At 48.2% G+C, this 25,581-nt stretch overlaps 1 protein-coding gene across 1 annotated transcript; it reads right to left on the bottom strand.

Annotated features, from left to right (window-relative positions):
• Positions 1–12,655: 12,655 nt before the first annotated feature.
• On the bottom strand, positions 12,656–24,768 carry LOC142992665 (neurexophilin-1). Its single transcript, XM_076143169.1, has 2 exons — positions 24,712–24,768; positions 12,656–13,429 (listed from the first exon to the last, which is right to left on the bottom strand). Exons 1-2 carry the CDS (start codon positions 24,766–24,768, stop codon positions 12,656–12,658), a joined length of 831 nt encoding a protein of 276 aa, XP_075999284.1.
• Between the last annotated feature and the right edge of the window lie 813 nt (positions 24,769–25,581).

Raw genomic sequence — 25,581 nt, 5'->3', positions numbered from 1 at the left:
CACACACACACACACACACACACACACAAACACACAGAGCTCTGAGCTGGTGGAATAACCTTGGCAGCAGCATGGTGCCTGCTTCACCAGTCTGGTAGATAGATGGTCCTCCATGCAGGCTGGCACCGGCTTTTCATTATGTTCACCGCCAATCCATAGGAGCCGGCCCTGCGCTCTGGATTGCTCTCTTCTCCTCTCTTTTACTTTCTCTCTCTTTCTCTTTCTCTTTTCCTCCTTCTTTTCTCTTCTCTCTTATTTGCTCCTTTCTTCCACTGTCCCTCCTCCCCTTTGTTATATCTCCAGTGGTCATTTTCTGCATTGTCAGTGTCTATTCTTCTCCTTTATCTATTGTCTTTTTCTTTAGTTTCCTCCACTCTCCTCTCCTCTCCTTTCCTCTCCTCTCCTCTCCTCTCCTCTCCTCTCCAGTTTCCTCCCCATTGTCTTTTACTTTAGTTTCCTCCATTCTCCTCTCCTCTCCTCTCCTCTCCTCTCCTCTCCTCTCCTCTCTCGCTTAATTAGGATGTGTCGGTTGTTGTCGGTTGAGTAAGCTCAGTATCAGATGATTAATTGCTGGAGGGGGGTACAGCAGCCAGGGGGCAGTGTGGCCGTGGGGGAACACAAGGTTACAGGATGGTATAACCCTCACTCGCCATCCTCCTCCTTCCCTTCCCTTCTCTCTCTCTCGCTCTCTTTTTTTTCTGTCTCCTTCAGCAACTTGCTCTCTTCCCCCTCTCTCCATCTCTGTCTCATTTACCCCCTCTCCCCCTCTTCAACCCCTCCCCAGCCTGCTCTCCTTGTTGATCCGTTGTAAAGTAAATCCCCCATCCGCTTCTTCGCCTGACCTACACGTGCATCCGGTGAGCCCGGGCAGCGTCGGGCGCCAGGCGCATCGCTGCCCATATGCACGCTGCTTAATTAAGATAAAAAGCCGACGGCAGACTTAACAGCAACGCAAACCAGCTGTTCATCACTGGAACCATCATTAGCTGCGTGTGTTCATTAGCCGGTCCGATGTTGTGTGTTCGGGACGGTCAGAAATACACAACGTCTGGATTGATTGGATGTTGCACTTCTTTCCTCCTCCAGCTGTGATTGGTGCTCTGGCTGCCTCGGTCTCCCGCTCAGGTCTTGGTCCTGGTCCTGGTCCTGGTCTTGGTCTTGGTCTTGGTCTTGGTCCTGGTCCTGGTCCTGGTCCTGGTGGCCTCTGTGGTCTCCTGACCTTGGCCTCCAGCAGGTTGAAGGTGTCAGACTGTGGCTATGATTAGTTCGCAGATACTGGTCTGGTTTTTTGGGGCGGCCAGAGGGCAGAAAATCCATAATGTGATTGGTTGGTTTGGCAGAGAGCACCGTTGCCACGGCGTCACGCAGGACGGTGCTCGGGCTAGACTCTAAATTTAGATTAATGGAAAGGTAGCTGGCTAAGTTTGTAATTAATAGCCGTGACCTGCAGGGGTTACACAGATTACTAAAGCCTGGCCCCACACACACACACACACACACTCCACACACACCCTGTCGCAAGAGAGCAGAGACCTCATCTATTTTCTCAGGGTGTGTTTTTATTTACAGCTTGTTTGACTTCCCCGCTCTTCCTCCTCCTCCTCCTCCTCTGAATGTGATGCTGCACTGTGCGTTTGCTTGTATTGTGCGTCGAGTCTGAGTCGTGTCATGCTGCGCCTGCAAACGGACGGCGGACCACCTTCCAGCAAAGCGGAATGCTGCCTCAGCTCTTTGTGCAGCTCATTCTCGACCATTTTGTTTGTCCTGGAAAGCGTTTCAGAGCTGCGACTGTACTTCCATTTCTATTCGGTTTTGTGACTCTCTCTCTCTTTCTCTCTCTCTCTCTTTCTCTTTCTCGCCTTGGCTCACGTCTATGTATTTTCACTTTCTCCCCTGCCCTCCTCCCTCCTTGCCCCCCCCCCCCCCCCCCCCCCCCCCCCCATAGCGAGCTGTCCGTCAGTGTGCGGCCGCGTGTCTCTCGCTCTTTGATGGATGGGGAACACGTAGGAGGAGCAGCCGTCCTTAATAGACACGGCGGATTGAAACGCCAGCGAAGTAAATGTTAAGGGCCTCATAAAACATCCACTTCCCCGCCTTCGTCCTATGCTGCCCTCCCCCCACATCGCACACGCCTCCCTCCCTCCCTTCCTTCCTCCCTCCCTCCCTCCCTCACCACCGCTGCTCCCCCTCCTTCTCTAAATCTCCAGAGCCTTATCGTCGACTTCCACGTGCTTCAGTGTCTGTTTGCGGGAGTGTGATGGGGTGTGTGTGTGTGTGTGTGTGTGTGTGTGTGTGTTTGTGTGTGTTTGTGTTTGTGTATGTCTATATGTAGGCGTTTATCGAGGCTGGTGCATCCGTCCTGTGTGCACGAGGGCAGTGAATGATGGAGTCACAGGGCTGCCTCCTAACCTAATTAGACGTGTGTGTGTGAGCCATAGGTCAGGCCGTATCGCAGGTAAGGAGAGTGACACGTCACTGGATATACACACAGTGACCACAGCCCGGCCCCTCGCCCCTGACCCCAGTTAACCGTCAGCTCCTGCTGGGCTGTAGAGATGTAACAGGAGATTAAGAAGATGCTGGTAAAGTTGATTTATTTCCTGGCGCCGGAGGCAGAGACAGAAGAAGCACGTTAAAGAGCCTCCATTAATAAGCCGGTGTCCTGGCCGTCATGTTTGCGAGAGGTCAGCTTTTAAAGTTACGACCGCGCCGTGACAGCAGCACCGGCGAATAACTCAATTCTAACACCCACCCCCCTTCCCAAGGTGGAAGGGTCAAGAGGAGTCAAGGGCAGTGGCCAGGCGGGGGAGGGGGGTGGGGGGTGCAGAGGAAAGTGAATCAAGCAGGCGTGGGGAGTCGCAGCGTTTCATCTGGAGCGTTGACCCTGCTCATAATTCCAATTGCCTGACTTGTTTGATGCAGAAAGAAATCCCTCAGTGTGAAAGGAATTGCCTTACCCCAGCAGCTGTATGTGTGTGTGTGTGTGTGTGTGTGTGTGTGTGTGTGTGTGTGTGTGTGTGGAGGAGGAGGGGCGGAGAGAATGATTTAGACCCTCAAAACTCCCCCTCAATTGAAAATCCCACAATAGAAAATAATATTTGAGGCGGTATTTTGTGTCAGAGAAGAAAACCTGCAGCCAATGAGCAGATCCAGCCATTAATCATCATAATGCAGGAGGCATCCAGCGATGAATTAGAATCCCTTGGCCCATGCAACCTCAATAATCCAATTATTTAAAAGCCAAAATAGAAGTTAGAATGGTGCGCTCAAGTCTTTAAGGTGAAGGTCAGCACATTACGGAGCGCTAAGGCAAATGGCAGGAACTCCCCGGCGGGCCGTTACTCCCTCATGACTGTATGTCATCGCTAACATGGAAACCTTCTGCTGCAGGCTTCTGTCCAGGTCACGCTTAGGGGGTCAGAGAGCAGTGAATGATGCGCTCAGCTGAGTGGCATTAGGAAGTCAGAATACCGATACATCAGCTTCAGGGTCTGTGGGGTTTGTAAGGGTCTGGACTGTAGGGTCTGTGGGGTCTGTAGGTTCTGTAGAGGTCTGTAGGGGTCTGTGGGGTCTGTAGGGTCTGTGGGGCCTGTGGGGTCTGTAGGGTCTGTGGGGTCTGTAGGGTCTGTAGGGGTCTTTAGGGGTCTGTAGGGGTCTGTGGGGTCTGTAGAGGTCTGTAGGGTCTGTAGAGGTCTGTAGGGTCTGTAGGGTCTCTAGGGGTCTGTGGGGTCTGTAGGGTCTGTAGGGGTCTGGACTGTAGGGTCTGTAGGGGTCTGTGGGGTCTGTGGGGTCTGTGGGGTTTGTAGGGGTCTGGACTGTAGGGTCTGTGGGGTCTGTGGGGTCTGTAGGGGTCTGTAGGGGTCTGTGGGGTCTATAGGGTCTATAGGGTCTGTGGGGTCTGTTGGGGTCTGTGGGGTCTATAGGGTCTATAGGGTCTGTGGGGTCTGTGGGGGTCTGTAGGGGTCTGTGGGGTCCACCGCAGGTACCAGCTTAGGAGCCAACACTCAAATACTGAAGTAGTAATTATTGCTGGATTGAAACTGTCGATATTTGATAGATGATTTGATTGAGGAGTTGGTATTTCAGGGGTCAGGGGTCGTTGATAGAAACTCTGGGATGGGATCCTGTGTTTGTACCTGTAGTGGAAACGTTTTGTGGTGGAACAAATGCAAATGTAGTGTTTAGTTTTTCCTTTTTGTCCCATTTTCAGTGGCTGCTCCTCCAGTGCCTGAGGCTTGCTTGTAGCTTTGCAGAAGCTCTGGGCCCAGCAGGACACAAAGCCCAGACAAGTCTCACAATCTGCCTCCTGTGAAAATTCAACTCCATCAACTCGAAAATCTGTGAACTAAGAGAAAAGAAGGAGCGAAACAAAGTTCCACGCTGGCGAGATCGCTGCGTCCTCGCGCCCCAACGAGAGGCGGAGCAGGAGACGAGGGAGAAGATGGAGCGAATGAAGATTGATTGAGGCGCTGCTCATCGTCTGCAGCTGAGCCTGCACATCGCCAGGTTCGTCATTTAGCAACGGCGATAACGATGTGAAGAACGCACAGGCCGTGACGAGCACGGGGAGGGAAGATTGGTCTGTGTTTGTGTGTGTGGGTGGATGGGTGTGTGTGTGTGTGTGTGCGGGGTGTGTGTATGAACAGCCCCGCACATAATGACAAGCATCAGGGTTCCCCGCCCCTTATCAAGACGCTCAAGCAGCCTTGTGAGGGAAAGGACAGGACTGTCAGCAGAAACAAACCTGCAGAAGAAGAAGAAGAAGAAGCCCAGGCTGGTGTGTGTGTGTGGGGGGGGGGGGGGGGGGGGGAAGAGGCAGGAGGGAGACGGAGATTTGATAGAAAGAGGAAAGAAGTGAGGATGTGCTGAGAAAGATGGAAGCAAAACTACAGGCAGAAAATCCATCAGGCTGCAGTTTTTGAAGGACAGTTTGCCAATGAGAGAGTCTCATCCCATCAAGCGGCGGGCCGGGCCTCTGTCTGGCCTCAGCAGGAAGAGCTTCGCTCACGGAGATCATGTCAAGACCCATTTTGGATGAAGGTTATGGTGGAAAGAAATGCACGAGAGCAGAGAACAAGCTGCCGAGAGACAGTGATGGAGAGGTAGAAAGCTAACCTTTACCAGCTCCTGTTTAATGTCTCCAGTGCCTCTCTCTCTCTCTCTCTCTCTCTCTCTCTCTCTCTCTCTTCCTCTCTCTCTCTCTCTCTCTCTCTCTCGCTCTCTCTCTCTCTCACCCCCCCTCTCTGTCTCTCTCCCTCTCTCTCTCTCTCACTTGCTCTCCCTCTCCCTCCCTCTCTCCCTCCCTCTCTCCCTCTGTCTCTCTCCCTCTCTCTTGGTCCCTCGCCCCTACTCTTACCCTCTCTCATGTTTATCACCTGATATATACCCTGAGCAGAACACACACACTCTCTCTCCTCTGAAGAGTTTGGCATAAACACTTCTCAGTTACATGAGAAGAGGAGAAACTGTAACATTTCACACCTCCTTCGCTCCCTCCCAGTTCACTCACACACACACACACACTCACACGCACACACACACACACACACACACACACACACACACACACACACACACACACACACACACACACACACACACACACACAGATACCTGATCGTCTTCTAAGGGAGTGAATAATTACTTTGCCAAAGGGCAGAGCTGTGATCCCTGGATGGTATTTAAAGCCCTGTCACTGAATTTAAATCACCGCGCCTTCCCACTGCTTCCTTTAGTTAAGTGGAAATGTCCCCTTTTTCCTGGGGACGGCACGGGGATCCTGGTCATGATGCCTTCATCATGTCGCCCTGGTAACGCTGTCTCACTGTCTGACACGTACACACAACTTGGCACCGACACGTGTGGAGATTTGCTCTTACAACCAAAATACAAACTCTAGTTTTCGTGATAATTGTGATTCGGGGTGTGTTGAAGTGTAAAAACGCCGAGCTTTCAAGTTAATATTTTTCATCACAAAGTCTTGTTTTCTCTGTGTTAGAACGATTTAGAGATAAAACACATTTTCAGTGGATGGGAGTAGTGTTATGTGACGAGGGTGTTTGTGAATTTCTGCCCCTCTAATTAGTTTATTCAGTTATTCTTTCCGCTTTCTGCCATGATATAGCCCGGGGCCCTCACTGCTTTCTTTCCAACAATGTCTCAGGGCCCCCCCACACACTCTTCCACTCCCACTGTTCCCTCATCCCCTTCACTACGCTGTAATTTTCCATCCGCTCTCCTTGAAGCACACTTGTCTGCTTTTACAGTGAATTGCAGATTGCAGGTTATCGGGCTCCATCGGGGGGGAGAAGGGTGTGAATATGAACCTGGGGGGAGAGGAGAGGGAGGCTGAGGTGGAGGTGTTGATCCTGTTTGTCCTTCTCTGATGTGAGTCATCTCCCAGGGTCCATGATGCTCTACAGCCAAGACCAGACTCAGCCCGCCCGCTCCTCCACTCTACCTTGAGCTCTATGATTGGCATCCTGGGGCAGAGCGACCATTAGGATGCTGGAGCATGACACCTCTTAAGTGTGCGTGTGTCTACCTGAGTGTGTGTGTGTGTGTGTGTGTGTGTGTGTGTGTGTGTGTGTGTCTCTGTCAGTGTGTGGGCAGTGTGCACATGTCTACATTCGCATTAAGACAAGTGCGTGGCCACGACAACCCTGACGGACAATCTAGTCTAGTTGTCATGAATTCATTTGCTATTCTTTGATGCTCTAGATTCTATCAAAGAAGTATCAAAGAATATCAAGTGTATTTGAAACACAATTGCAGCTCGGCGAGATATCATATTAAATTGTGTCTGGATGGCTTCGGTATCCAGGTAATCAAAGCTTAACCAGCTCCTATAAGGTCTGCAGTCTGCCTCTAACATCAGCTGAAGAGATATTACAAAACCAGTCAGTGCTTATTTTGATTTTTCATCATTTCAGAGAATAGAGAGGTTTAACTAACGGTGTGCAGATTTGGGCAATATTTGCTTTTACTTCTCTCCATCCAGACTCTGGAAAGCAGATGTAGCCTGGCTGGGGAGGTTAAGTTAAAGAATAAGGTATAAAATAGATAGAACTATGCCAAGGAATCTGTGTATTTTAGAGACTGTATTTCAATAGTTGTGTATAATTCCAGAGAGTATTTGAGAAGCTACTTTGAAACAGCTTTTCAATCAACCAGATACTTGTGATTTAAAGTCATCGAACTGTGGCCAAGCTACTCCTTAACAAAGTAGTTAGCTACTAAACAAGCTCCTCAGAAAAAGTAGCTAACTACATTTAAGCTATTGCGCTTCAAGGGGCTATATTAAATCTATTTTCTGTTCTGCTCTGTATGAAAATATAAAGTCTAAAGCTACGTTGTCGAAAAAGTAGCTGCACTAATTTCAAGAGACTGAACTAGCTTTGTTTGTAGCTTTGGATGTTAGCGTGTGGCAAGCTTAGCGGCACTTAGCCAGAGGAGGCGACGCTGCAGTTGAGGCAGACACACACACTTTCATCCGTCACAGTGGGAATCATTCCTGCGCTGCAACTTCCATCTCCTTGTTAAGAGCAAAGAACAAACGAGGAGCCTGTTTCCGTCTCGCTCTTTGTCTTTGTGCAGATTTCTAGCCGTGCGTTTTGGCACTTCAAGGTTATTTTTTTCTGAATGTCTATTTATCACTTACAGTATGGCCGCCTCCTCCCGCCTCCTCATGCCACCACTAGTTATTCCCTCCATTGACTATCGCCCAGCTGCCCATTACTCACGCCGGGACGCCCTCTCATCTCTGAAGACGCTGGCACTCTGATTGTTCTCCGCCACTCTTTGTTGTTGTGCGTCTTCGTATCCATCATTAGCGTGCAGGCTCCGCCCCCTCCTGCTTCCTTCCTTTCCCTCCCTCTGGCACACGTGTCATTTGACCCACAGATTCCACATTAACCTGAATCCTGCCTTCTTCCAAATTAGATTTCTATTTTTCTGTCTTGGTGTTGACTTATTTGCGATCCTTTCATCATCTCCGGCAAGGTTATCCTGAGGCAGGCAGCAGCTTTATGGTAACAGGGGTGGTGTGTGTGTGTGTGTGGATGTGTGTGTGTGTGTGTGTGGGGGGGAGTTTGCCTCCAGCGATGCCTCGCACCATCTTGTTTAAAGGGGACGTTGTGAATTGAATGTTTGAACTCAGCCCCTCGTTAACAGTTGTCTGGGATTTAATTAAGAAGCAGAATGAATTTAATGTCAATTACGCCTTAGAATGGTAGGGGAGCGCAGAGACGCACTACAAACAAAGGCAGAGCGAGAGAGAGTTTGTGAGAGAAAGAGGAGGCTAATTAGGGGATGGAGCTGCGTTCATGCATCATTCCAGTCGAAACATTTCCTTCCTCTTTGCCTCAACCGCATTTTCGTTTCTGCTGCTCTTCTCCCTTCTCCCTCTCTCACCCTCTCTCTCACCCTCTCTCTCTCTCTCTCTCTCTCTCTCTCTCTCTCTCTCTCTCTCTCTCTCTCCTCCGAGCAGAGAGTTTCTTCACATCTCTTCCTTGCCGCCGGCGAGTATGGAAATAAAGACTTCATCCGTTGTTGACAAACTCTGCCTGCGTGCGAGTCAGATTATCTCTCTACAAGTGAGGGGATAAGTACTTTTCTGTACTTTATTGATTTTTAGAATGTTGAAAACCACAGTAAATGTCATATCATCCATACAGGTATATCATCCACGTGACAGAGAAACCAAACGATGAGGAACAGAAGATAAAACGGACAACCTCCACTGCATGACCCACATGTACCGTAAATACAACTTTATTCAGGTCTCAGGACTCTTAGCTTTTATATTTATATATACTGTATATTTATATTTTTTTTCTATTCTTTGCTGAGCACATCAGCATGGTTTCGCAGTCTCTAAGGCCAAGTATCCACATGTCCGTTGGCACTGGATGGGTCGATAGAAAGGCTGCTGCCGTAACGACGCCGTCTGTCCGCCCCAAAAGTTCTGCCTTCCTGCGCTTCACCCCGGAGAGGCGGGGCCGAGTGTCGTCGAGCGTATTGCTGTAAATCTGAGTGGATGGAGTTGGGGGTGGGCAGGTGTGGCAGGTGGCGGGTGGCCTCGTCCCTACAGGTCGTCCAACGTGTCCTTGTCTCTGCTGCGTCAGTACAGTGCTACGGGCTAATGTTGCCCAGGAAATGTGTGTATCCAGCTTCCATCTCTGGATGCCCAGCAGGAGGGTGGGGGTGGAGGGTTAGCGTGGAGGTTACTGGGGCGTATCTGTGTCGGGCACTGTGTTGGCATGCTGCTGAAGAGATATCATGTCTTCACAATCCGAGGGGCTTATGTAAGATGCTTTGAACAGGAGAAAGAAAACTACCTACACCAGCACATCTTAAGACTGTGTGTGTGTGTGTGTGTGTGTGTGTGTGTGTGTCTGAGTGTGAGTGTGAGTTTGTGTTTGTGTGTGTGCGCTCGTTCGCCTGATGGGATATAGATATAAGGAGAAATAGATAGATAGCAAGGAAGAGAGGGAGCTGTGGATGGTGATGTTCAGTTAGCTCCCTTAAGCTCAGAGAGATTAGTCAGCTCAGCATGGTGCTGGGGGGCTACCAGGAGATACACACAAGAGAGGGGGGGTCAGCGCCGGGGCGAGGGAGGTAGCCGAGACCGATGAGGGTGCAGAGACTGGAGCGAGTCAGCCAGGTCACACACACACACACAGAGAAAGAGAGAGAGACAGAGAGAGACAACATTGTGAGGATGGACAGGGGGGGGGGGGGGCATATGGACGAGTGAAGCAGACATCTGGAGGGTGAGGAGGTCGAGAGGGATGGGATGGGATGGGATGAGATATTTATTTTGAGTCTCCAAATCTAATCTGTTCAGGGACAGGGACGTTCATTTTCAAGGGAATTTCATCCATCTGGGCTCACTGTTTGTCTGCGAGTTGGAGAATTTGTTTGGTGATGTTTTTCATTCACCTACCAGATCTGAAGAAGAATGGAAGCCTTCAGCAGAAAGCTCTTTACTTTTCATGTAGATAAGCTTTGAGAGGGTTTTCACCTTGTTGGTTTCTATGAACCCCTGCAGATCCGCAGCTAAGTGAACACAATTATCAACTCAAAATGCCTGTCACCTTAAACCCAAAAGGGAACGATGACTCACTTTCCGGTCCTGATTGAAAGGGTCTGAGTCAAGCTTTTACATTCTCACTAAATACTGAATCACGATTAAGTCCGACTCCATAATCCCGTAGGTCAGGAGAAACTCGGCGAGGAAGCGCCCAGCTCGCAGCATGTGGCCACGACTTTCCCCACTTACTCTTTGTTAGCATCCATCATTGTTCTTGCTCTGATGTCACACTCCAGTTTGAGCTCAACAGATTTTGCCTGATTCCTGTTTGTCTTTCCTTTTTTTTTTTTATCTGGCACGCTTGAGGAGGAAAACACAATGATATAAATCATGTGAAGTCATTGATGTCTGGGCTGTCTCGCGTGTTCATCATCTGATTAGATGTGAAGAATCCTCCCCGTGTGCCTGTGAGAGGATTGCGGCATGTTGTCAACAAGGTCGAGAGGCAGCGACGCTTCTACATACATCAGGAGAAAGAACCATTTGCTCCCGTAAAACAATCATGAGCAGGAGAGGACAGCGGCTTCACTCAGACGGATGAGCGGCCTGTGTAATGGCTGCTGGTGCTGTTGCTTTCTGCTACACTGGCGACCGTTTGCTCTGGGTCACAATTTAATTTGGCCCCTCATGGAGAGGAGCCACCCCCCTCTTTAAGAGAGAATTAAAACCTCAGGGGTTAGAGCCGCAGATTTACAGCTCTTTGTTGCTATGTTACGATGGTTTCTCTCGCTCTCTCTTTCTCTTTCCCACTCTCTCTGAGCTCAGTCGGGTCCACACGTTCGTTTCCTGGCGCTCTGTGGGGGGGGGGGGGGGGCTTTATGCTGACCTGGCACCACTGGACGCACCTGGGACATGGCTGAGCAGCTTGAACAGCTCTATCCCGAGCTCTATCCCGAGCTCTATCACTCACATCTGTGGCGCGTTAGCATCAAAGCAGTTATCTGATATCAGCGCTTAATGACCCCTCACACCTGTCTGGTGACTGTTCACTGTTAATGAGCCGAGGAGTCATTGTGTCCTCATAAGCAGAATAGCGCTCAGCTCCCCTGCACACAGACTGTCAGGCTTTGTAATTCATAGCTCCATTGTGCGTTGCTCTCTGGCGATATTGTTTGCGAGCGCAACATGAGATGGTGCAGCCAGTGGCCATTTATCTTAATGAGAGCAGTTAACTCTGGGCAAAGCTCTGGCTGCCGGCTCCACGCAAAAACAAAACATTTCCCATAACCGCACTTTTATCCTCCACCCGCTGACACGATTTTAAGGATTCCAATTCACCCTCTCGTAGAAACCGTAATTAGTTCTAAAGGAGATTAAATTATATGTAATTATTATGATAATATTTTCATTTATTCAAGATAACGGGGCAGACTTTAGTGAACAAAGTATTTGTCGGGAGAGAGCAAGCGCCCTCACACATACACACGCGCGCGCACACAACACACACACGCACAGTCAAAGTTATCAAGGCGTGAAATCAGGAGTCCTGACGGCAACAAAATGTAATCTTTTTCATACAGCAGGGACAATAGAAGGAGCTGCATACGCTACGTCTCCAGCTCTCTCCTCCACTTTAATTAAAAGAGCTCACTGAAACTCTCCCTCCCTCTCCCCCCATTGCCCCCCTCTCTCTCTTAAGTGTGTAGAGGCAATTCTCCCTCTCTCTCGCTCTCTCTCTCTGTGCAGACTCTACTTATTTCCCGTGCACTCCACACTCGTCTTAAGCCCCGGCGCCCGAATCTTTGTCGAGTAATCGCATTTTCTATCAAATTTTCCTTCGTCTTTCTTTCCTTCCTGCACTGAAATGGAGATGACACAAGCAGAGGATGGGGGGGGGGGGGTACGAGTAAACACTACACAACGACAATGGCGCGGTGGAAAAGGCTTAAACACATGGGGATGAAGAGCACGGAGGAGATGTTGTTCCTAGGCGGCTCTGGGATGGGCGAAGATGTCCCTTTGTGTAATTCCAACGAGCTCCTTCTCTCTGTTACACTTTACATTCAGTTATTCTTTGTGAGATTAAAAAAACGCTACGTGTTCTCTCTTTCGTTTTTGCAATTACCGCCTGCGATCGTAAACACTGTGTGACTGTCGTTAGTCTCCAGGGAATCGTACCGCCGCATGTTAATGCATTGCGTCTATAGGAAAGTGACACTTTGTGACTTCGCAAAGGAGGTGCAATTAAAGGGATTAAAGGGACTGTCAGACAACATTTGCAAATGAGTGAATGAAAGAGAGAGACAGCTGGCCAGATGTTGGCATTCCAGAAAGTGAGATTGAGGTAAGAATGTGTGTGTTGGCGGGATGTGATTCTCCACGACCAGTTCAGTGAATGAGAGCTGCAGCGCCACATCATCTGCATACTGGAGTATTTGTTTTGCATATATGTTTTTACATGGTACAATAATCAGGCTACAGAGGGTTTCTAAAGTTGTCTCGCTGCCACAACAGCATCAGGGACGACTCGCAGCCCCGCTTCTCTCCTCAGGTGTCCCACTCACTCCTCCTCACCTCCTCTCCTCCTCCCCTCCCACCTCTCCACCCTCCCTACACGTCATCTTAGCCCGAGGGTAGGTAGGGCATCTCGTTATGGTAGTTGTAGTCCGGGCAAACTTTCTGAACCAGACGGTAGTCCGTACTGTAGAAGGAAATGTAGATACAGATGACCTTGAAAGGCTTTGAGCAAATCCAAGACACGTGGCTCTGAATCTGCTCCTGGAAGCAGGTCTTGGACGGGTCATAGTTGCACAGCGAGGTGCGCTTGCTGCGATCGACCTTCTCATAGTCCACGCGGCAGTTGAAGATCTTGGAGTCCTTGGGGTAGACCACACTCTGGCGCTCCAGGTCAAACTCCACCGCCTTGACCGGTGGCACCAGGCTGACGGAGATGTTGCCCTGGCCTGTGGAATTGTGGCGGAAGTAGACGCTGAACGTGCCGTTACCGTGGTCCACTATCTTGCCGGTGATCAGCAGGTTGAGCCGCACCGTCTTGATGTTGGAGTAGAAGTCTCCCCAGCCGAACATCTTTTTGAACTTGCCGGTCTTGACGATGGGCCGGCGTTTGACTCTGGAGCTGGAGGCGTCGGGCTTGAGCAGGTCGCTACCCAACATCTCCCAGAACTCCTGCTTGGAAAACTCCTGCTTGGAGAAAGGGACGGGTGTGCGGTACGGCAGCTCCAGTGATGTGGCGTTGGCCACTCTGCTCTTGCTCTGCAGCATCCAGCGGCTCAGCGGCGAGAGGGGAGCCTGCCCGCTCAGGAGGCCCACTGTCTTGGCCGAGTCGTCTGAAGAGCTCTTGGGGCTAGAAGAGTCGTCTTCTCGCCCCAGCGCCACCTAGGAGGGGGAGATGGTTAGGAGAAGAAGGAAGGAAGGGAGACGGGGGAGTAGTGAGGAAATAGAGAGAGAAAGTAGGCAGTTATCAGCGAGGGAGAAAGAAACGTGGACAGAAAACAAATTATAGCTTTAATCGATACTTAATTTAGCGTTCATACCTCTAGTGGTAGTAACCATGACATTCTATCAATGTTATAAAAATAAATAAATACTGGGAATTTTTGCAGGTATTGCTATTATTACGTGCTTTTGTTTACCTTGGCTGAGAGAGAAAATACTCTTTTCTGTCTAGTTTTCACAGAGCCGGTGTGATTCCCTAAGCTCAGTGGTAATGGGCTCCTACGCCTCCTCCCAGCCACTGGAGAGGCCACAGGGATCAAACCACAGATTGAACAGAAAATCCACACCAAAACAGAATTCGGTGGTTCCCGTGTTTTCTAGCAGATCGATATTTCTGAGCACTGACAATTTTCTTCAAAGGCTATAATTGTGTAAAAGCAACGGCGGGTCATTAAGAAACGCTTTCACTGCCAATACAGGTCGCAGGTTGATTTGTGCATTTACACCTTATTACGTTTTGGCAGCAGAACGAGCAGGTCATAAATTTGTTTCTACGTTGCCAAAACTTCATCCAAGGATACTTACTTACTTACTACATACTTGGGTTTAATTATGATTACTATTGTTGTCTTAATGCCATTGTTGATCACTTTATAGGCGCATCACCTAGTAGACATACTGTACTTTGATTTATGTCCAGTTCAATGGCATTATGGTGCTTACATGATCTTTCATTTACTGCTTTAACCACAGTACAATCTAAGCATTAATGGTCATGTAAACATACTGATTGTGTCCCAGCAGGTTCCACTAAAGCCAAGTCAGGCAGATACAGACTTACACAAATCTGTTCTGTAAGCAGCCTAAGCTGTGTATTCTGTGTTAAGGTGAGCGTTCTGCTTTCTAAGCACTGCAGTGTGAGCGCAGGGAAACTATTACGCCCTGGAAAGATTTGGTTGGAGGATCAAAGTGTTTGAGGAAGGGGAGCTGTGTGAGTGTGTGAGGACTGGGGATGCAGAAGAATAAAGTATAATGTCCAGACTTCTAGTGTTTTAATTAAAGAAAAAAAAATCTGTATAGGCACACACACACACACACACACACACGCTGTTAACATCAGCTGAGGGGAGGGGAAGTGGAAGTGAGCGAGATAAGATAATACTGCTTTGCTCAGCAGCAGCTTTGTGAAGAGTGTGAATGTGCGAGCAAAGTAATTGGTAATTATTCATCAGCAGTGATCTATTAACAGGTCGCGTCTAATATCATTATGTCCCTTTGATCCGCTAAAGGAGAGAAGTTGCACATCCACGTCTGTGTTCTGTCTTCTGTCTGTACATGTTGAATGTGGTAAACGTGAACATTGAGGCAAATCCAAGGGAGGAACAGAGTAAATGTGTGTGTGTGTGTGTGAGTGTGTTTGTGCACGCTGAGCAGTGAGAGATTTTACAGTGATGCATAATGCATGTATCCCTGTCTGTGCTCTGATCCATCTACTGTCTTGACTGCTGGAGCTTCCTTATGCAGGCTTAGTCGGGATTATTAAGTTTTACTCATTTTTATTCCATTTTATGCAGGTTTTCCAAGCTCGCTCTGATTTGCTCACTTGCGGCACAGTCAGTCAGCGCTATTGATTTTCTGTCACTCTAAAACACGTATTTCCTTTCATAACAACGCAGATCGCATTTCAGCTGTCTTGCGAGGATTCCCGCTGATGTGCTTGTGGTCTGCTGTTGGACTCGACTGAGAGGACTCCCCCTTCCCTTCATCTGGACTCCCTCCCATGGGGGCGTGGGAGGCCAGACGCCCTCTCCTCTGGTTACCTGTCTTTCTGCTACGCTACAGTCACGCTCAAACACTCCAGCTCCACCACGGGGGCCAATAACAGCCCGCCGTCCTCTTGAGTCAGGCGGTTGTGATCGTGTCTTTGAGAATCACAAATCATTCATAATGAACAAAAACGGGATCGCCTCAAAGGGTTTTTTTTTGTTTTTCCAAAGGGGGGAGTTGGGCAGAGGCTTGCATGACTTTGATGACAAATGCGACAGCCACCCTGTTCCTATTGAAGGACTAGTTTGTGTTTGATTTCTCTCAATGAGCGGGTGGCTGCTGGGCATTGAGGATAGCACTTCTGCTCACTCTCTCTGCCTCCCTCGATGGCACTTAAGAGGCCTTGCAGTGTCCGTCAAAAAGGCCTTTTAGGGTTCTTGGAACTGTGTCACTCTTGATTTCTGTGAAACTGCCCCTCGCTTTTTAGATCCCTGTAATTTTGCCTGCACTGCCCCTTATCTGGAGTTGCTCTCAGATGTCGCCAAAGCTCGTATTGAAGCATCAGCATGTTGCAGTGCGCTTTGTTGTCGCGTACATATTGAGCAAGGCATCTCTCTCTGCTGCACTGTCTTCATTAGGGAGCCTGAAAGGCCAGGCTGCAGGAGGAGAGATGAAGTGAGCACTGTGCTATTGTTTGGCCGAAGATTTAAGTGTCTGGCACTGCTGGAGGTGTCAGATTCAGGGTGCAGCATGACTGCCACAGACAAACGTTACAGTGAGGCGAATATGGCTTTTAATACGAAAATAAGAAGAAACACTACAGCTTGAGCAAGAATGATTGCCGCAGCACCGCGCCTGAGATCGTTCATGCGTCATTCATCAGAGCCACAGGATGTAACTTTTACTCTTAAACACCTTTTCAGAGAATTTTGCTGAAAATTCTCCTCACATCCTGATAGGAATCCATACAGTGGGCGACCTGGGGGGGAACATATCTCCATAGCACCCCCTGTTGATGGAGTCTGATTTGGGAAGAACCTCTGAGCCCCCACAATACCACCATTGACCATCAGGGGCGTCACCAACACCATTGTCAATCATGTCTCATGGTTTCAGGTGGGAGGAGTTGTGGACTGAGGTGCAGCAGGTAGAAAGATCAGAGAAAAGAGAAGCGATTCCACATGCATGCTGCTGCTTTAATGAGTTAAAAAAAAAACTCAGCAAGCAGCACATCCTGCCATACTTTTTGACTCAGCTCAGAAAAACTGCTTACAAGCCACTCTGCATTTAACTAGGAGAGTATATGAGGTGTAAGATTTAACTATCAGTGCAGTTCCAAGTTTGACTTGTGCAATGTAAGCAAGTTCAAATAGTGTGTGAAACAACCTCAGAGTTCACTGTTGTAGTGTGGCGCCAAAAGACTAAAGCATTTTTGAGCATGATTTCACATATTTTCCCATTTTAAGCATGCGTAAGACAACATTTTGTTATCAGTCCAGCACTAACACAGTCTGGCTTGGGTGTGCATCTCATTCACCCGCATTCATATTTAAACTGCAGCCGACAAGTCATCAGTTGATGCACCGCAGATAATGTTTCTCCTGTGCTTCGTGTCATAACTGTATCGCATTGCAGTTTTGAAGATTTGATCCAGAAAATGTGATGTTAAGAGGTTACATTTCTTTGGCTCATACACAGAGGAAGTGTGTGCAAAGCGTCTGCATGTTTTGACTCCATGAAATTTCACTTTGGGAGGCTATTCTGCAAGAAAACAAGTTGGTGTCGGAATAAGTTTGTTTTGATGAATCTTGGCAAGATGTATCGGAGTTATAAGTACTGAAGGCAAAGTGTGTGTGATGGGCAGTGGGGCCTCAGTGAGGGGGCGGAGGTTCAGTGTGATTTTTGTCATTTGTCATGTGTGCTAAGTGAGTCAGTGAAATGGCTGGAGAGGCTAGGAGGAGGCTGCAGGCTCTGCTCGCTGTGGTAATTGTGAGTCATTCAGCCCGGGTGAGCACAAGCCCTGGGCCTCTCTCTCAGCAGGGTGCGTGTGGAAGGGAAAGATCCGCACAAGCCTGCCAGCTCCACAGGCAATAATCAGCCTGTTATGGTGACAGGTACACCGCTTTAACCCCTTTCCCCCGCCGGCACTCGCACACTATTGCCATAATACAACACAGAGATCAGGGAGCAACTTAACTGGAATCTGTGCTATAACTCTCACCAAAGCAAGGCAGCAGTCACAGGCCGGCGTGTCAAGAGGAGGTATTGCTCCGGCATTAGACTTGTATTTGAGTTAACACATCCAGATTTAACTTCTCAGCTTCATGTGAATGGGAGAGAGGGAGAATCTGCCTGTCGAGCCTCCCAGCTGGTGCGGGAGCTGACGCGTTCAATAAGCAGTCCATTCTCCTCTGGCTGTTCAGTTGAAATCTTCATCGCTAATATGACATAAATTTTTAATTAAAGGCCCAGGCAGCTCAGATGTTCTTAAGTGTTCGTCAATGCCGTTGTGCTTTTTTCTTTTTTTGTTCTCTGTCCTCGCTTCCATCTCCAGATCTAATATGCTCACTGCAGGAGACTTCTCTGTTACATGATTAAAGTCTGATAATGGCGCTGCCCTTATAGCTAATTATTCTTCTGGCTAGTGTAGATCTAAAGAGACGACAGGGGGAGGGGGAGGGAGAGGGAGAGAGGGAGAGAGGGAGAGAGAGAAATTTAACAAGAAACAAGCCATTTGACTCTTAATGAATAATTTACTCTGGCTTCTCGGGGGTCACTGGAGCTCAGATCTGCAGTGACAGAACAAACCCATGACACTGAACCCTTTCTTCTTCTTTGCCCAACATATTTTTTCTATCTGCCATCTCTAACCCCCCCCCCACTCCTCCCCAGTTTTGTTCGTTTTGGACAGGTGCAGTTGTGTTCCCAGCAGACCAGGGTTTCGTTTTGTATTCTGGAGGAGAAACTGGGCTCTGAATTGGCTATCAAATTTTTACATTATAAGATATCGACAAGGTGGCAGCGCGAGTGGAGTAGGAGGAGAGTGGAGAGGAGCAGGGAACACACGGGAGAGAGACGCTCCCGGGGGAGCAGGGAGCAAAGCGGGTCTGATGGGATGGAGCTGATTAAAGCGCTGCTCGGGTATTCACACCTGTCTGATAAAAGCCTGGAGGACTGTGCCATCGTTTCACTCCGGGTCTGGGGATGCAAACCTTTACTTGAACACTCTCTTCTCAAAGCCTGCTGTCAGTCTCAAGGCTCCAATCTGAATTTCGAGCACGTCCTTCCGAGTGCATACAGACATCAAACGTTAAAGAGTTGCCGGTTTGAATCCCCAGAACAGAATAATGCTTGCTTCATCTTACAACCTTTTACTGTGCAGCTTCCCAGTGTGTATAGATATGTGAATCGGCCTGGTTCATATTTTCCAGTTAACGCGTCTCAAAATCACAAGTGGACGACTGTGTGTGAATACGACTGGTGTGATTTCATCTCCCATAATGCAATGAGGCCACATTTGACCAGATGTCTCTCCACACCTGTATTCTGACAACAAGGAAAACAAAATGCCGTCCTTCTTGCTCTCTTCTCTATCAATAGCTTTCCCGTCCTGTTGTAATTGCTTTCACCTGGTATCCGACAGCAACTTGGAGTACCAGATGAAAGCAACTGAGCCCAATGCAGGACATAAAACCCGCTGGATTCAGAACTGGATTGGATTGGAAGAGCCCTGGATCTGGCCCCGGGCGTTCCACCACATTGGGATGAAGGCCATTTTGTCCTCTAAGTAGCATCGGGCGTGCAGGCACATCGCACGACAAACTTCCCAAACGCATTTATAGATGCCAAAAACTTGGGGAAGGTTTTGGATTCTTTGCCCAGGGGGAAGTAACAAATACTGCAAGCTGTTCCTCCACATATACGGCCAAATGCATATTTGTTCTCTTTAGCAGCAGCCTCTCACAGATGAAACCAAATGTGAGCAGGGAAGCGAAATCTGATCACAAATGCTTACGTGGGAGACTCCAGAGATTTGATACACATCCCCAACTCACAGTCCATCGCAACTGGATTTGGATAAATTCTGGCCATATCCAGAGGCAAACTGTGGTTCAGATCAGGGTCAATGCACAAAAATATCCAATAATCCCACACTGACCTCATTGCTGCCCTGTATTCCGCTGCAGTGCTTTCACCTCCAAATTCAATTCTAGATTTTCTTTACGCCGTGAAATACGGTCCTACTTTCCGTGCACTGTGCTCCAAATATTCTAAAGCTCAGTCAGATCCCCTCCTTGCTGTGGCTTTGGACCTGCTTTAATTGGAATCTCCTCTAAAGACCCTCAGTGGGCCTCGTCCGGACAACTCTGACCCTGAAAATCACTGTAGCGTCACAGTGCTGCTGGACTCGGCGCGGGCACAGGCTGTTTACACGCTGTGAGACAATTGAGAATATAAATGGGCTTCTTGCTCTCCTCTGTCTCTTTGCAGCGAGGGACCCAGCCGCTCCAGCCGTCACACCCCGATGAGGTCAGCATGTGCCTCAGTCTGCTGCATGAGGAAGGCTTTGGTTTCTTTCAGCGCTAAAACGCAAGGACAGCCTGGTGATCCCCCTTCAAATAAACCCACGTCCCCCGGTCCCCCATCGCCCCATCTAATATCCTGTAAATGCTTCCAGACGCTGAGTTACATTCTCTATATTGACACGTTCCATAGCCGTGTGGTCATTTAGCATTTTTACAATGCAGTAAAACTACTTTTATTATTGTCAGTTACAGAATAACCTCCTCCTGAAATTAAAATGTCTATTATGGATTTTCCCTCTTTTGTTATTCCTCAGTGTGGATCTTGAGTGTGTTTTTGCCTGTTTCCTCTGTGAGTTACGCCCACTCATTCCACCCCAGGCTATGAGACATTCATCTTTAAACTGCATTCTGTAATCCACTCTTGGCAGTCCAATCCAAACCTGCAGACAAACCTGGAGATTTCCTTCCAGGGTCTGCCGCGTCTCGTCTGCGGTCTCTTTCAGAGCGCTGCCACAGTGAATTGCACCGGTTTGTGAAGACAACATATTCTGTCAGCTCGGCGCTTCACTATGAGAAGCTGACAATATGTCAGGGAGCATGGTCTTCCATGGTCTTCTTCTTCCTCTATCTGTCTGTCTCGCTAAGTCGCTCGCTCCATCTATTTGTCTTTTCTGTGCTAGTGGGGCTACGGGGAGCCTGAGTGGGGGTGGAGGGGTGTGTGTGTGTGGGGGGGGGGGTCTGCTGGGTTCCTCGGCGGGTGGTCGGGGGAAAGGCGCACCGCTGGGGTCATTCAAGCTGTGGCTGTGCATAACTCAAGCTGGTTTGCACCCCAGGCAGGAAGCTGCAGAGCCTGTCCATTATAACACCAGCAGCTCTGCTCTCTGCCTGCTCGCACTCCTGCTGTACACACTGTCACTGTGATGGCTGAGCGCCTTCATTTTTGAAGTCTCTTGTTTGATGCTTTGACTGATTTAACCAGAGGGATGTTAAACTGCTAAAATTGCTTGTTTCCCCCTAAATAGATCACTGACAGGGGAGTGTGTACTATTATGCTTCTGATGACGATGCCATGGTTTGCTAATCGCCCCCTGATGTGCTCCTTTATGCACACATGAGGGGGAAGTACAGGACAGATGTCATCAGCACAATACACTCCTCTAACTGTAGAGCCTGGCACCACTTTGGGTATGCAGGCAAACCCTCCCTCAGGAGAGAAATTTCACAATTATGAATGGGTTTGTGGTCTCTGGTGTCTGTCTGAGAGACTCAAAGGGATGCGAGGTGAAGGAGCTTATGAGCTCTGACATGCAGATTGCAGGAATGATGGGAAAGAGAATGAGAAAGCCGGAAAAGGGAATTAGTATTCCGCCTGATGCTGCTGTCTCACATGAGTCTGAATGCAATATGTGCTGCATCTGGCAGCAAGGTGTTTGTATTAGTATTTGTTTTCCCAGGATTAAGGTGGTATTTCTGCTTAGCCAGGGATCTATCTATGTGGACAAGGTCAGCAACCCTGTGAGGAGGACAGGAATCTAAGAAACATGAAACAAAGACTTTGTGACAGGCTGAAATGGGGAGAGGAGTCGATGTGGTTAGAATTAACATCAGACAGCCTCTGTGCAGGTTTGCACAGGGCGAGTGTGTGTGTGTGTGTGTGTGTGTGTGTGTGTGTTTCTCGGGAAAAAAAAAGATTTGTCTTTAAGCTGAATTTAGTTAAACTCAAACGACTGCAAAGGTAGAAGTTTGGCGCTGGAGAACATATTGGTGCTTGATCTTACATTTTTCAGAGTTAATTGATGCGTTTTTAAGTTACAGAGAACACAACCGATATCTTTGCAGAGATTAAATCTGCAGAGCTGGAGAGGTGAGGGAGAGGGAATCTAAAGCAGCACGTCTGTCACCGGTCACAGGGAGGCGACCTGAGGCGCAGGGCGTCACCTCCACCAGAGGAAAGAGGAAACGCAAGGTCGAAGTGTGAAGAATCCCTGTGCAATACGACACACAGTGTTACAATGAAAGAGACGTCTTCATGAATCTGTGTGTGCAAACTTTTATTTCCCTGTGAACTGGGGTACACACCTTTTTTTTTTTCCTCCCAATTAAATGAAATCACTTTAATTAAACCTGAACAGATTTGCTGATTAAGAGTAAATTCTTATTTGCAGGAAGGTGAAGTGGTGTGTTTAATGACCGCGGGGCACAGAGCGAGTCGGGCACTGGAGCGGCAGAGTTCAATGCCCCGATCGAGGGCACTTCATTCTTCTTCTGGTGGTTATTGAGGCTTCTGAAGGAGGGAAAAGCCCTTCCCCTCCTCCATTTTAACTGACTGATCTGGGGATTGAAATGCTCAATCTTCTACTTTGCACCATTTCATTCAGCTACTGCACCAGTACAGTAATTACAGCTGGATCAAATCTATTTTCTTGGACATTTTGGTGCAAAATGAAGCGACGTGAGCGTGCGACTCAGAAAATGAAGATCCGTGCACTCGTGTTGTGTGCGTCTGCATCTTAACTTCTATTGTATTTCTCTTTTCTCTTTGAAGATTGAACCCTGATTTTCTGTCTATCACTCACTCACCCTGCAGCCCATTAGTGTCGTGTACGAGGTGATAGATGGCGTACTTAGAGAGATGGGAACTAACTTTAAACACTTTAAACAGACTACTCTCACGATATAGGAACATTATTCTCATCATTTCAATTCATTTAGTTCACTGAGAGCAAATTCAGTCGTCTGTCTGTGTGTCACAGATGACTAATAACTTCAAGCCGGGCCAAAAATAAACTCAATTTCTCTCGCAGTCAATTACGCAACAGAAATGTATTATATTATTCATAACGTGCTATACAAACCCGGCGAATAATTAACATTTGAAACACATCATTCATCACATAAACAACAACTGCAGTGGCACCTTGTGTTAACAGTCGTCTATATTAGTATCCATTTGCAGAACGTCCCCCGAGACCTCGACTCCGTCTGAGAATTGCAAAGCTATTATAATAAAAATCTTCCAAATGAAATTTTTAATTCATGCTCAGCTTATAAGAATATTAATCACTGCTCTGTTGTGTAATAAAAAGTTACTTAATTTATTAATTACTCCATAATTTATCAATGTCACTGGAATAATGAATTACCCCAGATCTCCTGCTGAGGGATGTCATGTACGTTTTTTCATGGATACATGGTCTGGACAGGCGGGGTGTGTGTGTGTGTGTGCGTGTGTGTGTTAGTGTGTGCGTGTGTGTGTGTGTGTGTGTGTGTGTGTGTTTGACGGGCGGTGGGGCAGGGGGGAGGGGGTCAATTAATTTCATTATCATTGGCTGCAGACCTTCTTTCATTACAATCGGCCATAAAGCCCCGCAGCTCGTACAAACGCTCCCAGAAACCAAGAGACAACAGAAGTGTGTATAAGCGGTAAAGCCTATTACTCCAAATATGCAGTTACACAGCCACTAAACAGGCTCATCCCCCATTTTGAAGTCAGCATGTGGTCTCATCTCCCTCAGTGTCCAACTCCGAGTCCATCAATCTGCACTCTCAGTAGTTTTCCCCCCTTCCTGCCGTACATATCAACACACATCAACTCACTGTGAAGAGCTGTTATTTTATTTCCAGCAGCTGAGTAGCGTCTCTTTAGGAAAACGCACCAAGGTCACCTCAGCACAGAGCGCAGCATCAAACTGCCTCCACGTCTCTGCTGAATATTTCCGTTTGCGTTTTTGTGTGTGTGTGTCTCTGGAGCTGCTCTGGTTTGCTGGGCCTCAGGATCAATCAGCTGCTCTGGTTTTGAGAGGACCAGGATGTTTTTAAGGTTTCCCCTCATGAGGGTCAAGAGGTGATGTCTTATTAACGGCAGAGTTTCATATTAACTTCACAGGGGGTTTGATGAGGCCTTGGTGTTTTAAGATGACATCATTTTAGAGGCATTTGCAGGAAACGGTTCATGTCGGCTACAAATCAGCGTTTGAGTCGGTGTTTCAGGGATTTTATTTGAAGTTAAACACAGATGCTTTATATATTCAATCCAATTAGAGAGCATAGTGAGCAGTGTGTGTCGACTCTGACCTCAATGTTTTATTTCTGTACTTGACTATGCCTGAAAATCCAGTAAAAAATAGAGTGAAGCGCGTGTATAAAACATGATTCCTTTGCATGAAACAAAGTATTCCTCCTCCTGTCTGACCTTCTGTGGTACTTTTGGAGCAAATATATATATAAAATATGTTACACAGAACTGCAGTTGATATTCTGGAGCCCAGATGGAGGCCAGTGGAGCACAAACCCACTTCAATCAGCTGATCTACATTTTGAGTTTTGGCTGTAAAAAAGGCGACTAAAAAGTAAATGGAGTGAATTTCAAAATGATTTTCAGTATTTAAGCATTTGAATCCTTTTTTGTTTGCTGTGTGTTTGGTGTGTTTAAGGGGCAAATATAGGTCACAGCGGTTAAGACTAAAGATCCAGATTTCGCCTCTTTTATAAAGATGAATAATAATAATAATAATAATAATAATAATACCTGTGTGTTTTGTAATTTGTCTTAGATTGGTGATCGGAGGAGCGACCAGCAAGGCTCTGATGCTGTGACTGACTCTTATTGATCATTGCAAGGAAGCATGGGAATAGAACCATCGACCCCGAGAAAAGCATTTGACAGCCACGCAAAGACCCAAGGTGCGTTTTACTCACACGCGCGCGCGCGCACGCACACACACACACCCACACACACACACACACACACACACACACACACACACACACACAGAGTCTCGCTCTCCCTCCACATTTACGGGAGAAAGTTAAGAAGTTGCTTTTTGGTGCCAAACACACTTTTTACGCGTCTTACGGGTCCAGCATGAGGTCATGATGACCCGGATGTACCCTGACTCCCCCCCCCCCCCAGTCCCACTTAGTTCTTACCAAACAAGCGGTTCCGTTGAGGAGGAGCAGGATGAAGCCGCGGTTGGGACGCATCATTCCGGTGCGCAAAGACCCTCAGCGCCCCCCCGCCCCCCGCCCCGGTACCGGAGAGGGAAAAAAAAAAGAGATCAAACGGAACGGGGGAAAAAACAAACCCAAACAGATAAAAGCGGGGGGTTTGCCTCCTCAGGAAGACGCGCTCCCTCCGGCTCCGGATCCGTCCCGGCTGGCGCTCCGTCCCTGCATGAGGGAACCTGGGGACCTCCCGCTGCTGCTGCTGCTGCTGCTCCACTAAGTCCGGCTCTGAGTCCAGTTAGTTAGGGTGTGAGAAATCCATCAATGTGCGCCGTTATCATCCATACAGAATATCAGTCAATCAATAAATCAATCAACAGAAATAAAGGAAGGAGGCAATCCCAGCTTGAGAGTGAGACAGGGGCGAGCTGAGTGGGCAGCGGGCGGAGCAGGAGCCCGCGGAGCTCCAGGAGGGATGAAGAAGCAGCCTCCTCCTGCACACTGAGCGACGCTGGAACTGGCAACGGCACACACACGCGTTATAACAGTGTCCTCTCTCTCTCTCTCTCTCTCTCTCTCTCTCTCTCTCTCTCTCTCTCTCTCTCTCTCTCTCTCTCTCTCTCTCTCTCTCTCTCTCTCTGCTCCCCTACCCTCTCTTTCTCTCCTCTTCTATCAACCCCTGTGCTGCATCTCTCTTCACCTTTCCATCTCTAACCCCCCCTCCCTCTCTCTTCTTCTCTCTCTTTCTCCCTCTCTCTCTCTCTGGCTCTCTAACCCCATCCACCCAATTGGTTGTGCAATCAAATCAGAGCAATTAAAATAAATAACCAGTAGCTACATAACAATAAACATCTG

This window comes from Genypterus blacodes, unplaced genomic scaffold (genome assembly GCF_046128005.1).
Source record: "Genypterus blacodes isolate CSIRO-AG114 ecotype Tasmania unplaced genomic scaffold, CSIRO-AGI_Gbla_v1 ptg000022l_1, whole genome shotgun sequence".
Taxonomy (NCBI): Eukaryota; Metazoa; Chordata; class Actinopteri; order Ophidiiformes; family Ophidiidae; genus Genypterus; species Genypterus blacodes.
This window is presented reverse-complemented; position numbering and strand designations above follow the sequence as displayed.

What these genes read in the sequence shown, in the direction of transcription:
- LOC142992665 (XM_076143169.1), bottom strand. Translation starts at nt 24,768, where the DNA reads ATGATGCGTCCCAACCGCGGCTTCATCCTGCTCCTCCTCAACGGAACC. An exon ending in TCAACGGAACCGCTTGTTTG is followed by an intron (nt 13,430 to 24,711) that starts GTAAGAACTAAG and finishes TCCCCCTCCTAG; the next exon opens with GTGGCGCTGGGGCGAGAAGA.